This window comes from Coenobita brevimanus, chromosome 55, assembly GCF_032717465.1.
Source record: "Coenobita brevimanus isolate Jiangsu-jjx chromosome 55, ASM3271746v2, whole genome shotgun sequence".
In the NCBI taxonomy this organism is placed as follows: Eukaryota; Metazoa; Arthropoda; class Malacostraca; order Decapoda; family Coenobitidae; genus Coenobita; species Coenobita brevimanus.
The window spans coordinates 33309112-33326299 of NC_137008.1; the positions used below are offsets into that span (position 1 = coordinate 33309112).

The 17188-nt window shown below is 40.1% G+C and overlaps 1 protein-coding gene across 1 annotated transcript in view; it reads right to left on the reverse strand.

Annotated features, from left to right (window-relative positions):
• The window catches only part of HUWE1 (HECT, UBA and WWE domain containing E3 ubiquitin protein ligase 1), a 1134422-nt gene that overhangs the window by 82280 nt on the left and 1034954 nt on the right, over positions 1-17188 (reverse strand). Inside the window, exons 53-55 of the mRNA XM_080273518.1 lie at positions 3513-3620; positions 3142-3417; positions 2626-2814 (exon numbers count right to left, since the gene is read on the reverse strand). Of these exons, the coding sequence (XP_080129644.1) occupies positions 2626-2814; positions 3142-3417; positions 3513-3620 (573 nt within the window). The remainder of the gene's footprint in view (positions 1-2625; positions 2815-3141; positions 3418-3512; positions 3621-17188) is intronic.

Sequence of the window (17188 nt, forward strand, 5' to 3'; positions counted from 1 at the left end):
TAAACCTTCATTCCTACTAACATTTTTATTTTTTCATCTCTGCCAGCACACATGCATTCTAAGATGAATTTATGTGGTGCAAGTTAGAGTTGGTCCGTTAGGAAGAAAAACACCGGCGTTTGCTGTTTGTTGATTTGCTCTCTCCCCAGATGTCTGGTTTACAAATTCCATGCCTATCTTTGAAACGATTTAACCATCCAATTCTGAAATCACACTCGACTTCTATATTCATTTTACTGTGAAACTCTCTTGCTTTTTCTTACATAAAAGGACCAGAAATAGGTGCTCCCCTAGATTTTTCTAAGCAAAACCACTCAAATGAAGAGTATGCCTTTTTTCAATGGACTTACTTGTCTCGCTTTTCACGAAAAATTCATTGAGCTTGGATGCTTAGGCCTTGATATCATAAATCGTTGAATTTCCTACATTCTCCCAACGTGTCAAGTGGGGTTAATGGAGGATTAGTGCCCCTCCCTGTAAAACAATTAACTCTGAGCCCTTGGCCACCCCGTTTGGGATACATGGCGTCTGGCAACGAACGAAAAAAAAAAAATATTCAGTCATCAGTGTTTTATAATGTTCGCCTTTTTCAAATCTATTGCATATGTTCAGCTTCTGTTTCAAGGTAAGCACGACACGCTTACGTTTAGTTTGCTCTTTAGGCATTTTGGAATGTTGAAATTACCGTCCATCAGAGCAACACAACGGCAAGAGAGCTTGTTTACTGTCTGGTGGTAAAAAGCAGTCTGGTGATTTGTGGAAACTGTGGAGGGTGTGGAGGATGACTGAATTCAAGTAGGGGAAAGAGGGAAGAGGAGGGCTGGTTAAGAGGATTTACTAGGGATTTACATTACCCAGAAATGCCTTCACCTCGCTTAGTCCGCCTTCACCCAGCCTCGTGTGTCATGATAAAATGGTGGTTTGGCGGTCCATTCAAAATGGCGCACAGTTGTAACTTACTGACGTTTTTACCAGCCCTTGAATTTTCCCGTTTTTCTGAATATTCCGTTTGTCTGGATACCAGATAGCAGGGACTGTACTGTGTGTGTGTGTATATATATATATATATATATATATATATATATATATACATACACATATATATTTTATATATATATATATATATATGTATATATACATCCATATACATATATATATATATATATATATATATATATATATATATATATATATATATACTGTATATATATATATATATATATATATATATATACCGGTATATATATATAGGTAATTCCCGTACTTTCCGGACGCCCACTTTCCGGACACCCCACTTACCGGACATTGTGGGTCTGGACCTTAGGAACCCAAAAATGGCCAAAAAAAGAAAAAAATCCCCCCACAATCCGAATTTTTTCCCACCCGTAATTTGAAATTGCTGCGCAGCGCCGAACAGCTGGTTTCCACCACGGCCCCTTCACCCTCCCCCCTCCCCTCTCAGGGTTGCCATTTAGTATTTTTCATTACCACATGTGGGCCAATTTGGTAATGAAAAATTCGTTTGGTAATGAATCAGAATAATGCATTACCAGACAAATTTTTCACATGTATAAGGATACACAGGATGGAGATGGTGGATTATTTGCTCTCTCTGATTAACCTGCTAGCCTACATAGTGTGAAAATAATTAACATGCTGTTAATTATAAGGAGAGTGATTACAAGTATTTCCACTTGTATATATAATTAGTGAAGAATAAATGCTAGCTTTACAAGTTTGGTAATGAAAAAAATTTGGTAATGAAAATTGAGAAGTTTGGTAATGTGGCCATTGCGATCTGGCAACTCTGTTTCCCCGTTATCAATAGTTACTGCCTAACTTCGATGGTGAGTAGATGCTTATTGCAATGGAAGCCACACATGCTCGTTTTTTGTGAATAAACAGTGAATAAACTGCAAAACCTCGCCACTAAACGACATGGGAATTTAGAGTGTCGTGCAATGTTAAGAAATCAGAACTTAGAGTGCAAAGGATCAACTGTGGAGTGCAAATTGGCGGCTGAAACTGGCGTGATGCAGTTAAGAATAATGTGTAGTGTTAAACAATTATTACTCACAGTGCGAAGAATTAAGTGCAGCACAACACTGGATTACTGTACGTGCTTCAAGAGCATTTTCACCACTGCCAAATCCTTAGAAAAGGCGGCCACAGACATGCTGTAAATACTCTGGCTGAGGTAGTCACTTCTAATTCCTCATTCTTTGGTTCTTTTTCATTTATTTCATGCTTTATGTCCATTATTGGTGTGAACAGAGTCTTAAATAGGTTTAAATAGGTGCTATGCATATCTGGTAGGGAGTTATTTAGGTTTCTTTCAAAGTTGGGCTGGGTTAGGGTCCTTAAGTACCAGTCCAGAAGCCAGGGCCCACTTTCCAGATGGGACCACTTTCCAGACATGCCTTTGGCTCTATTACATCAGATAGTAGTGGGATTACTGTATATATATATATATATATATATATATAGATGGATAGATAGATGAATATATATATATATGGATAGATAGATGGATAGATATATATATATATATAGACAGATAGATATAGATATAGATAGACAGATATACAGTAGTAACATCCATAACTACACAAAAAGAGGCCTTACCTATTACCCTTCCCACAAATTTGAAGTAGGAGAGATGGTTTGAGTTGCAATGAGAAGCTGGATTGATCATATATGTTACTCTGTCCCCTGGAGATGTACAAAATAGTGCATACATTGGATTGAAGATCTCCCGGGAAATTATCATGTACCACTCTCTCAGTAGTCCACCAGCATCTTGGCCTTCTTCTCCTGCAGATATATGTATGTATGTATGAAAAAAATTGAAATAATATTTTGTAAAAATTAAAATAATTTCAACAATGTACAGATGTACTACATACTCTACATCAGTATCTTTATAGTGAGTGCTTATGTTCATAAATGGTAAAGCATTCAATCAGATTTCCAGTTCCATTCGATGGAAAATAATCAAAGTAGTCAAGCTAAGAAGATAACAATGATTAAAAAAGCTGGTAAATTAAGTCTACAATAAAATGTACATTATTTTTGTTAAATGAAAATTCAATGCCAGTTGTATTTTCTTATCAAAGAGCAAACACCACAGGGTCAACTTGCCTTCAAAAACAATATAGAACCGGTTTTTCCACTCATCAGGAGATCTGCGATGAAGTTCTCTGAAGGAGTCCTCAAACACATGCTCTCTACGTACATGCACAGCCAAGTCCTCCCGCCGCATCCCATCGTCAGCACGTTCCAACTCCGTCCTGAAGTACTTGCGCTTAATGTCAAAGTCAAGCAACCGGGTGTGGTCCACTAGTACACTGAAAGGGCCATCAGCCAGGTGCACCGTTGACTGACGCAAAATTTGATTTAAAACTGTACGATGGGTTTCTGTGGAAGGAGAGATTTGTACTAGTGATGAAATCAAATTCCTATTAGCTGGTTATGCAAAAAACTGTCATGTACCTAACTATCTCAGAGCATACCTGCAAATTTCAGGAACTTTTCAGTGTCGTCAGGATTATATTCCGACATCTGTGACGTTGAGTTTTCTCGTTTTCTTGTAGCAGCATGACTAACATTTCCCTCTCCATCTGTTGAAAGATGCAGATTTAAAATAGTTATCATCACCATCATCATCAAAACCATACTCTCACATAAAAAGATGAGGTGAACCAGGATTCAGGAATACAGAAAATAAATGCAAGAATGTGGGAAATATAATAAGCATACCCAGTAAAATGGGTCTCATAATCATTCCCACATCAGTCACACCCTTAGAATCACCTTAGTATGGACACTTAAAACACTCAGTAAAAAAAATGCTTAGTTTAGTGCAGAAAACTTACGGTACTATGGCATGCTTCCACAGACATGCATGATATCCAAACAGTATTTTGTGGGGTCCATTATTCAGGGAAATTGACTTGTGCCACAACCAATGGGAACATGCACTAGCCATCAGTTTCCGTTCACTCAACCGTGTGCTAGCACCATTGACGCGTGTGGGACAGCACCATTGTTTTTTCTTTCCTTCTTTCTTTCTTACTTTTCTTTTATCTTTTTATTTATTTATTTTTTTTTGTGCTACTAGTTGCTCCTCATCATGTCAAACTGCAGTGTTCTACATTTGCCTATCACTGTTTACAAAAGTCTAGGGATTCTTGTGCATTAAATTAGAGTTTTGCAAGAGCTAAATATTTTCTCCCATAAGGTTTATTGTTTGACGGAAGAGAGAGTTGTATGTACTGTAGTGAGGAAGAGCGAGATGAAAAGATTAGTAAGAGAGTAAGAAGAGGGTGGATGAAGAATTTGGAAGAAATTTTTATGTAAAGTGGAGGGAGTGTAAGAAAATGTTCAGGAGAAAGGTAAAGAGAGTTAGACAGGGTGCCAAAGAAGTTAGTAGGGGAGTGAATGATAAAAATGGTAGATTACAAGTGGAGAAGGGAGAAAAAATGAGCTGATGGAGAGAACACTTTAACGAACGGTTGAACGTAGAGAATGAAATTAATGCAAGTATAAGTGACTGGGGAATGGCTGGGAGACGGAGGGATGTGAGAAGAGAGGAAGAAATCAGTAGGATGGAAGTTGTGAAAGCAGTGAAGAGTGACAATTGGGGAAAGCCCCTGGGATTGATGGAGTGTGTGGTGAAATGCTGAAGAATGGAGGAGAGATATTAGTAGAATGGATGTGGAAGATGTGCATATTGGCCTGGGAGGAAGGTAGAGTCCCAGACGATTGGAAGTCTGGTATAATTATTCCCTTGTACAAAGGAAATGGGGAAAAAGAAGTATGTGGTAATCATAGGGGCATCTGCCTTCTTAGTGTAATAGGAAAAGTATATGGTAGGATACTTATTGACAGAGTTAGGGAAATAACAAATGAATTAGTTGGAGAAGAACAGGGAGGTTTTAGGAGGGGAAGAGGTTGTGTAGAACAGATATTCATTCTTAGATTTTTAGTGGAAAAGTTTCTAGGGAAGGGAAAGAAGTTGTATGCGGCCTTCATGGATTTGGAGAAAGCATATGACAGGATGGGTAGACAATGATTGGGGAAAGTATTAAGAATATGTGGAGTACATGGGAAGCGGCTGAATGCTGTGAAAAATATGTATGAGGGTGCCAAGGCTGCAGTGCATGGAAAGTGAACTGAGTGAATTTTTCTATTTCAAGGTTTGATTGAAACAGAGATGTGTCAAGTCTCCATGGTTGTTCAATCAGTAGTATATGGATGGGGTTATAAAAGAGATACAAGGTAGGGCAGTGGATGTTGGAGTGGCTCTAATGAGAGAGGGCTGTGTTTGGAAACCCCCTATACTGTTGTTAGCAGATGATACTGTGTTGTTGAGTGAAGACGAAGAGGAGCTGCAAGGCTCAGTGGATGAATCTGCGAGTGTGTGTAATAAACGGAATCTAAAGGTGAATGCAGGTAAGAGTAAAGTTATGGTCTTCAAGAGAGGTGAAGACAGTGAATGTACAGTGAGGCTGGATGATGAGGAAATGGAAAATGTGAGTGCATTAACCTACTTGGGTCGTGTGATGAGTAAGGAGGGAAGTTTAGAGGGTGAAGTGCTTGAAAAAGTACAGCAAGGAAGAAAGGTTGCTGGTGCCTTGAAAGCAGTGATAAGAAATGGGAAAGTGAGCATGGAAGTGAAAAAGTTACTACATGACAGTATTGTGATACCAACTCTAACATACGGAAGTGAAGCTTGGACCTTGCTGGAGGGACAAAAATCAAGAGTGAGAGCTGTGGAAATGAGTTAATTGAGAGGAGCCCGTGGAGTCACATGGATAGACACACTGACGAAGAAGGAGTGAAGAAGCACTGTGGTGCAAGCATGGATGTGATAGGAAGCGTTAGGCGAAACACACTGAGGTGGTTTGGCCACATGGAGAGGATGGAGAGTGAGAGACTAATGAAGACAGTGTATGAGTGAGGTGGAGGGGGGGGAGAGGGAGGGGGAAGTCAAGGATGAGATGAAGGGATGGAGTGGAGAGGTATATGACAGAGGTGGATGTAAGCTGGGAGCAGGGCAGTGAAATGGCAGGGGACAGGGAGACATGTAGACGATTTGTTTGTGGCCACTCCTTACAGGATTAAGGTGTCCAGTAGTATACAGACAGATAGTGTATGGAATTAGTTTAGTATGGTAGTGTTATCTGATCTAACTGCCATACTGGATGTGTGTGTGTGTGTGTGTGTTCTTACCTAATTGTATCTTTACAGGAAGGAGTCAAGCTCGTACTGTCCCGTGTCTTAAACCATATTTATCGTACATATCCTTAAATTTGTGAATTGTTTTGGCACACACTATTTCATTCGGTAGTGCATTCCATTGATCAATTGCTCTGTTTGGGAAACTGAATTTCCTTACGTCTTTATCACCTCTCTTCTTATGCAGTTTTTTGCAGTGTCCTCTTGCTGATGCTTCATTATGCAGTTTTTTGCAGTGTCCTCTTGCTGATGCTTCACCATATGTTAAGTAATAATTTATGTCTATTTTCTCCTTCCCTGATATGCACTTATATAGCATTATCATGACACCTCTTTTCCTTCTCTCCTGCAGTGTTGGTAGATTCAGTTTATTTAGTCTTTCTTTGTAGCTCAGGTCCCTTAAGCTTGGTATCCATCTTGTAGCAGCCCTTTGAACTTTTTCAATCTTGTCTATGTGCTTTTTGAGATGAGGACTCCAGACTACTGATGCATATTCCAGGGTTGGTCTAATGAATGATGTTATTATCCTTCTTAGCATGTCTTCATTTATGTATGTGAATGCTATTCTCATATTTGCAAGCAGTGTATACATGTTCCGTACCTTCTCGCTGATGTGGTCAGCCGGAGATAGTCTGTTATTGATAATCACACCTAGGTCTTTCTCTCTTTCTGATGTGTATAGGGTTTTATTTCCTAATGTATAATCCCAATCAGGTCTTTTTCCACTTTTACCAAACGTGATTACATGACACTTGTCCACATTGAATTCCATTTCCCATGTACTGTACTACTCCATTCATGAAGTTTAGTTAATTCTTCTTGTAGCTCTTTACAAGAGTCTGTGTTAGTAATTCTCCTTTTTATTTTTGCATCATCTGCAAACATATTCAGATAGCTCTCATTTCCAGTGTTACTGTTACTGTGTGTGTGTGTGTGTGTGTGTGTGTGTGTGTGTATGTATTTACCTATTTGTAGTATACAGGAATTGAGCAATGCTCGTATTGTCCTGTCTCCATATCCACATTTATCTAGTCTACTTTTACACACATAAATGTTTTTCTCCTGCACCACCTTTTCGTCGAAGTTGTTCCAAATATTTATGTATTTACCTAATATACCTAACTGTCACATGCACGAAATGTGCTATGCCCGTGTGTTCCCGTCGCTGTTTCTCAGTAGGTCAAATTTAGTTTTAAACTTGTTTAAGTTTTTAGACTGGAAGATCTCTTTGTACAGGGTATTCCACAGGTCTATACTTCTATAAGGAAAGCTATATTTCTTGATATCCTTCAAGCAGCTTGACTTTTTCAATTTCATTCTGTGTCCTCTTGTTGCTCTCATATCCCATACAAACAGGTCTACTCTGTCAATTTTATCTACTCCTATCATGGTTCTAAACACTGCAATCATGTCTCCCCTCTTTCTCCTTTCCTCTAAGGAAGGCAAATCCAGCTTTTCCAGCCTCTCTCTTTATGACAGATCTGCCAGACTGGGGACCATCTTGGCTGCTGTTCTCGGTATTCTCTCAATCTTGTTTATATCTTTCATTTTGTATGGGGACCACACTACCGCTGCATATTCTAACCTGGGGCAGATCATGGCCACTATAAATTTTTTCATCATCTCCTCATCCATATAATGAAATGCTACTCTTATGTTAGTCAAGAGTTTATACATCTCTCTAACTATCTTGTTAGTGTGCTTTTCAGGTGACAAACTATCTTGGACCAGCACTCCCAAATCTTTCTCTTCTCTCATTTTTGTGATTAAGTCATCATTACCCAACAAATAATTCAGTGATGGCCTCCTGGTACCTTTACCCATTACCAATATTTTACATTTCTTAACATTAAATTTCATTTCCGACATACGGCTACAATCATGTATCTTATCCAGATCCTCCTGCAGTATTTTACAGTCCTCCTCAACCTCTACCTTCCTCAAGATCTTTACATCATCAGCAAACATACTTGCATAACTGTTCACTCCATCTACCATATCATTTACGTAAATCAGGAACATTACTGGCGCCAATACCGAGCCTTGAGGGACTCCACTTGTTACTTCCCTCCATCCAGACATCCTATCCTTTATTACTGTTCTCATTTGTCTGTCTCTCAAAAAGTCTCTCATCCATTCCAGGAGTTTCCCCTTCAGTCCTCCTATATATTCTAGTTTCCACGTTAGTCTCTTATGAGGTACCTTGTCGAAGGCCTTTTCTAAGTCTAAGTACACACAATCCACCCAACCATCTCTCTCCTGTACCATGTCAATCGCTCTTGAGTAAAAGCTCAACAAGTTAGAAACACATGACCTTCCACTTCTAAATCCAAACTGACATTCAGCCAAAATATTCACCTCTTCCAGATGTTTTATCCATCTGTCTTTCAGGATTCTCTCACACAATTTTGTGACCATGCTGGTTAGAGACACTGGTCTATAATTCAGGGGTTCTTCCCTGTTTCCTCCCTTATAAATTGGTACCACATTTGCCCTCTTCCATTCTTGTGGTACTTTCCCCTCTTCCAGAGAACACATGATTAAACTGTGAATATTATCCACCAGTTGTTCTCTGCATTCCTTCAGTACCCAATTAGAAATTCCATCAGGGACTGAGGCTTTCCTTACATCTTGAGTTTCCAGTAATATATACACTTCCTGTACCTCCACTTTTATATCTTCTATCACCGGTACATTTCTAATCACTCCCTCCCCTTCCACAAACTCTTTTTCATTAGTGAAAACCAAATGGAAACATTTGTTCATTATTTCAGCTTGCACTGCTGCATCTTTATAGACCTCTCCTTTTACTTTCAGTTTGGTGGTTCCTTCCTTTTGTTTCAGTTTGCCATTAACAAATCTATAAAACAGTTTGGGTTCATCTTTGCATTTGTCTATTATACCATTTTCAAAATTCCTTTCTTTTTCTCTATGTATTCTTGAGTATTCATTTCTAATTCTTTCATATTCTTCCTTTGTTCTGTTGTTACCTCTCTTTCTCCAGTTGTTCCACGCCTTATCTCTCTCTCTCTTTTTTTTTTTTTGCTATCAAACACTTTCTATTAAACCACTCATTTTTCCTGTTTTCTTTCCCCCTTACTCTTGGTACAAATTTTCCACTCCCAAATTATAGAGGTCTAGAAAGATATCCCACTTCCTCTGTATCTCTCGTTTCTCTGAATTTTCTCCAATCCGCATTTTCAAAAAAATTTTCTCAATCCTGTAAAATTTGCTTTCCCAAAGTTGTATATTCCCTGCCTACGAAGCTTGTCTCTTGGCTCGACGTTCCCTATTATCATCTGGAACTCAATGACCACATGATCACTTTTTTATATAGGACAGAAATATTTCAATGATTCTATTACATCAGGTTCTTTGGTAAACAGTAAATTTAACTTTGCTGGTGTGTCCTCACATCGGAACCGTCTCTCTTCTTTGACCCATCACATCATCACATTATTCATTATTATACAGTATTTAATAATATAGTGCCCCACGAATCTTCGCTGCCTCCTGAGTCCCATTCCTTCCAGTTCACCTCTTTTCAGTTAAAGTCACCCACCAAAATTATATTATTGCTTTTCTCAATTATTTTTTGTAAATAGCTAGCCGTATCTGACAACATCTCCTGGTATTCGTCATCATTCCATGCTCTCGTCTTACGGGGAACATACACTACCGCCATACCTCTCTTAACATTCTCTCCAGTTTCTAATTTCATATATATCACTTCAGCCCTGCCTTGTCCCATTTCCACGGTATCTACATTTATGTTGTTCATCACTGCTATCATCACTCCTCCTTCCGTTTTTTCTTTTCTGTCTTTTCTCCACAGTTTGGATTTACCATCTCCCAAATTAACATCAATATCTTCTCTTAATTTGGTCTCTACAAAGCACATGACATCAGGTTCATGTTCCCTCAAGAAATCGTTAATTTCAAGCCATGCCGATATTAAACCATCAACATTAGTATATACCACCTTCAAATTATTTTTGATGTTTTTTATACCCTCTTCTCTCCTTCCCTCTGTCGGTACCACTTACTCAATTTCTGATCTTTCATAGCCATCCCCCTTAGTTTCCTTCACTTCTATTTCCTCACATACCACTTCCTTACTTTCATATCCATCACTCTCCAAAAAAAAGTATTACATTCTTCCTGTCCTCTTATCATTTTTTTCCTTTACTTGTTCCTTCAATGATTTCAAAACTTCTCTTTCTTCTTCATTCAAATCTTTTCTTATAATATTTTCCATCCCTGCCTCTTTGCTTAGTTTACAGGTCACTTTAAGTGTATCATTTACTACACTTTCTGATGACAACTTGACTCTCATTGGTTTTGTTTCCCTTTTCTTATAAGGCCCTATCCTCCTTACTTCCTCAATTTCTTTTACCCACTTGTCTCCTTCGGGATCAATCTTGCTTAATATTCTTCTCACCAGGTTCGTGTCTCTCTCAAGTCTTACAGATCTAACCTTTTCTTCCTCCTCCCTGTTTCCAAATATTACCACACATCTATTCATTTCTACAGTTTCTCTTACTATTTTCTCTTTTTTCTTCAGTATTTTCACTTTATTTTCTTCCATTTTTTTCTTGTTCATTTCCCTTTTTTCCTGAATGATTTCCCTTAACCCCTTAAACGCGGCCGCGAACAGTCGAACCCCCCCCCCCCGAGTGGCGGGGTTGTATCATGGTCTGAGTACCTGTAGGAAAATATTAGCCAAAAATCAGAGATTAACCCTAGAACATTATACTTGGTATGGCAGATAGTACTTACATTCAGCTTTCTCCAGAGACAGGTGTTGAGCCTTTGTGGACTACCCAAGGACTTGTGGAGACTTGCAAAGTTGGGTAACCAAATCTTCACTTTCACACCTCCAGCAACCCGGTTTCCCCTCTACCACAGCCTCATTCTGTCACAGTAAACTTTATACTACAATGTAAAGGTAGTTTGGAATCCGTATTTGTACAATAAGCACTGAAAATAAGGCTAAAATCAACGGAGCGTACGGCCGACATGCACCGCGGCGGCGGTCTTCCCGTCACTCAACAAACATTTCCATTTTCACAGCTAAAAACAAGTATACTACATTATTTTCAATCATATTACTTCCCAAAAGATCACCATGGCGCGCTTTTTATTCTGCTTTACCCCCGCCACTTTATTCTCGTTCCTGTCAGCCGCTTGCACTGACTCGGAAGAGCTAGAACTTGCCATAATGTCACTTTGAAAGCCTGTGGTAAACTGACGCTAAACAGGGGCAAACCTTGAGAAAAAAAGCTAGTGTGACAACTGGGGAAACAAGCGTTTCCTATTAGCATAAACTACTTGTGAGAGGAGAGCGTAGATTTACAGTTCTGAGCACTCAGAGCGCTGCCATGTATCACAGCCAGGCTGGCAGGGGCCGTGGTGGGGGGGGGGGACGGGGGAAAAACACGATACTTGGCAACAACGGAGGTCAGTAGTACAAAGGTAAAGTATGCTAATTGTAGCTAAAGGGTGGTGGTACTGATAGACAATACCAGCTGGAGCCTGCTTGCCCGCGGTTATTCAAAATTTACTAGAATCGCAAACGCGACGATCCGCCGTTATGTCCTTTTCGCCGAGCGTCGCAAACGCGACGATCCGCCGTTATGTCCTTTTCGCCGAGCGTCGCAAACGCGACGATCCGCCATTATGTCCTTTTCGCCGAGCGTCGCAAACGCGACGATCCGCGTTTAAAGGGTTAAGCTGACCACTTCTTTCTGTTCTTCTTCTACATGTGCTCACTTTGCCTTATGCTCTTCTAATACACAACTCACCTTCTCCGTTTTATTACTACTCTCTTCTAGTTTTCTCCTCAATTCGATATTTTCACGCTTCAAATTCCTGATCTCCTCATTCGCCGTCTCATTAGACTGGATCAGACTCTGTATAGCAATCTCAGTATTTTCAGACACGTCCTTTAACACTAGATTCTCCACTTTCTTTTCAAGTTCACTAATCCTCATAATCAATGTTTTAACCAGATCCATGACATTAGTATTTCAATCAAATCCTGGAGATTCGAGTCCCTCAATGTTTACATTATCAGCCATGTTTGAGATTGGTTCCAGTACCAAAAACAGCTGTTACCGAAAATACTACAAACATTCATGTATACTCTCTGCCAATAAATCTTTACATTTTTGGTAGTCTATATTAACTTACAGTATTTTAACCTTAAAACAATACCATAGGAGACAGGACAAACATAATTCCTGAAAACTACAGAACTTAAGGTTTGCAGCGGTGGCTGGGAGCAGTCAAGATACGTCCATTCGCTCTGGCTGTTCACGTGTGTGTGTGTGTGTGTGTGTGTGTGCACGTGTGTTTACCTAGTTGTGATGTACAGGAAATGAACTACGCTCATGGCATCCTGTCTCTAGTTTCTCAGTAAGTCAAATTTTGCTTTGAACTCATTCAAGTTTTTAGATGAGACGATCTCTTAGTCTAGGCTATTCCATAGGTCTATGCATCTATGTGGAAAACTATATTTCTTGATATCCTTCAGGCAACTTGGCTTTTTCAGTTTCATTCCATGTCCTCTTGTTACTCTCCCATCCCATACGAACAGATCTTTTCTGTCCATTTTATCTACCCCCATCATGGCCCTGAACACTGCAATCATGTCGTCCTTCTCCTTTTTTCTAAGGAGGGCAGATCCAGCTTTTCCAGCCTCTCTCTGTATGACAGATCTGCCAGGCTAGGGACCATCTTGGTCACTGTTCTTTGTATTCTTTGGATCTTGTTTATATCTTTCTTTTTGTGAGGGGACTACACTACTGTTGCATATTCCAAACTCGGGGTGGATCATGGCCACTATCAATTTTTTCATCATCTCCTCATCCATGCAATGAAATGCTACTCTTATGTCAGTCAAGAGTTTATATGTCTCTCTAACTGTCTTGTTAATGTGTTTTTCAGGTGACAAACTCTCCTGGACCAGCACTCCTAGATATTTCTCTTCTCTCGCTTTTGTGACTGGTTCATTCCCATCGAACAATTCAGTGATGACCTCCTGGTACTTTTACCCATTTCTAATATTTTACATTTTTCTGCATTGAATTTCATTTCCCACATCTGACTCCAAGCATGAATCCTATCCAAGTCCTCCTGCAGCATTTTACCATCTTACTCAACTTCTACTCTCCTCAAAATCTTTGCATCATCAGCAAACAAACTTGCATAACTGTTCATTCCATCTACCACATCATTTACATAAATCAGGAACATTACTGGCACTAACACCAAGCCTTGTGGGACTCCACTTGTTACTTCCCTCCATTCAGACATCCTATCCCTTACTACTGTTCTTTGTCTATCTCTCAAGAAGTTTCTCATCCACTCCAGGAGGTTTCCCTTCAGACTATGTGCTCCACTTCCACGTTAGTCACTGGTGGGGTACCTTGTCAAAGGCTTTCTCTAAATCTAAATACACACAAACCACCCAACCATCTCTCTCCTATGGCACATCAATCGCTCTTGAGTAAAAGCTCAACAAGATGGAAACACACAACCTTCCACATCTGAATCCAAAGTGACTTTCAGGAAAAATGTTCATCTCCTCCAGATATTTTATCCATCTGTCTTTCAGAATTCTCTTGCACAATTTTGTGACCATGCTGATCAGGAACACACACAATGTGTTTTTACTCAAGAGCGATTGATGTGCTACAGGAAGGAGATGGTTGGGTGGACTGTGTGTATTTAGATTTGGAGAAGGCCTTTGACAAGGTACCCCATGAGACTCTAATGTGGAAACTAGAGCATATAGGAGGACTGCAGGGGAACCTCCTGGAATGGATGAGAGACTTTTTGAGAGATAGACAAATGAGGACAATAATAAAGGATAAGATGTCTGGATGGAGGTAGCTAACAAGTGGGGTCCCTCAGGGCTCGGTGTTGGCACCAGTAATGTTCCTGATTTACGTAAATGATATACTAGATGGAGTGAACAGTTATGCAAGTCTGTTTGCTGATGATGCAAAGATCTTGAGGAAGGTAGAGGTTGAGGAGGATTGTAAAATGCTGCAGGAGGATCTGGATAGGATACATGAATGGAGCTGGATGTGGGAAATGAAATTCAATGCAAAGAAATGTAAAATATTGGAAATGGGTAAAAGTACCAAGAGGCCATCACTGAATTAATTGATGGGTAATGAACCAATTACAAAACCGAGAGAAGAGAAAGATTTGGGTGTGCTGGTCCAGGACAGTTTGTCACCTGAAAAGCACATTAACAAGACAGTTAGAGAAACATATAAACTCCTGACTAATATAAGAGTAGCTTTTCATTACACGGATGAGGAGATGATGAAAAAATTGATAGTGGCCATGATTCGCCCCAGGTTAGAATATGCAGCAGTAGTGTGGTCCCCACCCAAAAAGAAAGATATAAACAAGACTGAGAGAATACAAAGAACAGCAACCAAAATGATCCCCAGTCTGTCAGATCTGTCGTACAGAGAGAGGCTGGAAAAGCTGGAGTTGCCTCCCTTAGAAGAAAGAAGAAAGAAAGGCAACATGATTGCAGTGTTCAGGACCATGATGGGAGTAGATAAAACTGACAAAGAAGATCTGTTTTTATGGGATAAGAGAGTAACAAGAGGACAAGGGATGAAACTGAAGAAGTCAAGCTGCTTGAAGGATATCAAGAAATATAGTCTTCCTTATAGATGTACAGACCTGTGGAATAGCCTGGACAAAGAGATCGTTTTCGTTTTTAAAGGCTCCAGACTAAAAACTTAAATGAGTTTAAAGCTAAATTTGACTTACTGAGAAACGGAGACGGGACCCCACGAGCGTAGCTCATTTCCTGTATATCACAATTAGGTAAATACACACACGCACACACACGGTCAGAAGAAAGTCAAAGCCAGGGTTAAAGTGTGTCCAGACTGTGGACAAGCGTGAGTGGTAGTTTGCTACTGAGGACCAGGCAGGTGGAAGCCACACTCCCACCCACCACCACCGTCCCAGACAAAACACGTTACCATAACTATGGAATATGAATTAAAATTGTGCTATAATATGTGGCATTGCTGGGGTGATTATAGTAAGTTAACAGTTATTGTGTAACGTTAACCCACCCGCATGGTACATCAGATACAGAATGTGTAAACACAATCATGCAGCTGCTTTACTATTTCTCTCTTTTGTTGTGCCTAAATACATGCAGGTATTATTATTGGTGTTATTATTATTATTATTGGTGCTTCAGGGTGCGAAAGTTGATGTATGCAGAATAACTGAAACGAAATGGAGAGGTGAGAGAATGGGAGTATGGATGGGGTATATGTGCAGGAGTAGGTGAGAATGAGAGGGCAAAAGAAGGAGTATGTATAGTTGTGAGTAAAAGATGGAAGAAGAGCATAAGAGAGTATGGATCAGTTGGGTCAAGGATTGTGTAGGTAAGATTGAAAGTTGGAATACAAATGTGGGTGATTGTGTGTATGCGCCAACGCAAGATCGCGCAAGCAGAGCGAGGGAAGAGTTCTGGACAAATGTGGAAGTGTGCATGGAAAAGTTTGGAAGGAATGAGAGAGTGTTTTTGATTGGTGATATGAATGGTAAAGTAGGGAATGTGAAGGTGGATGGAATAGTTGGTGAGTGGGGGGTGCCTGCTGAGACAGATGAGAATGGCAGTGCATTAGTGGACATTTGTGCTGGGATGGGGTTGGTGATAGCCAATACCCTCTTCAGGCACAAAATGATCCACAGGTATACATGGCGAGTGATGAGAAGGGTGGGTGGTGAACAGAATGAAAGGAAGGCAATGACTGATTATGTGTGTGTGGATGAAAGGATGCGAAAATGTGTAATGGATGCAAGAGCTTATAGAGGTTGGGGGAGTGGACTTTCTGACCACTACATGGTAGTGGCCAGAATCAAGGTCCAATTACAATAGAGAAATAGAAGAAGGGAAGGACGGGGAGAAGGAGTATTTGTAAGGAGAGTGGAAAGGTTACAAAAGGATGAGAAAAAGGCAGAGTATAAGAGAGAGGTGGAGGAACGATTGGGCAAATATGAATTGGAGCAGATGGAGGACGTGGAAGGTGTGTGCAGGATATTCACAGAAGAAATATGTGCAGCATGTGATGTGGTGTGTGGGATGAAGAGAAGACGGAGGGGTGTGCAAGGAACAGCGTGGTGGAATGAAGAGGTGAGACAGGCATACAATGAATGGATGAGAAACAAGGGCGTGGAAGAAGTTGAGAGGCAGAAGAGAGAGTTATATGTAGAAAGAAAGAGAGAGGTGAAAAGATTAGTGAGAGAGAGTAAGAAGAGAGCAGATGAGGAATTTGGAAGGAACTTGAGTGTAAAGTGGAGGGACTGTAAGAAAATGTTCTGGAAAGAGGTGAAAAGAGTAAGACAGGGTGGAAGTGAAGTTAGCAGGAGAGTGAAAGATAAAAATGGTTGATTACTAGTGGAGAAGGGAGAAAAAGTGAGCAGATGGAGAGAACACTTTAAGGAACTGTTGAACGTAGAGGATGGAAGTAATGCGAGTATAAGTGGCTGGGGAATGGCTGGGAGAAGGAGGGAGGTGAGAAGAAAAGAAGAAATCAGTAGGATAGAAGTTGTGGAAGCAATGAAGAAAGTTAAATTGGGGAAAGCCCCAGGAATTGATGGAGTGTGTGATGAAATGCTGAAGTATGGGGGAGAGATAGTAGTAGAATGGATATGGAAAATGAGCAGATTGGCCTGGGAGGAAGGTAGAGTCCCGGAGGATTGGAAGTCAGGTATAATTATTCCCTTGTACAAAGGAAAAGGGGAAAATGAAGTGTGTGGTAATCATAGGGGCATTTGTCTTCTTAGTATAATAGGAAAAGTGTATGGTAGGATACTTATTGACAGAGTTAGAGAAGGAACAGAGGAATTAGTTGGAGAAGAACAGGGAGGCTTTATGAAGGGAAGAGGTTGTGTA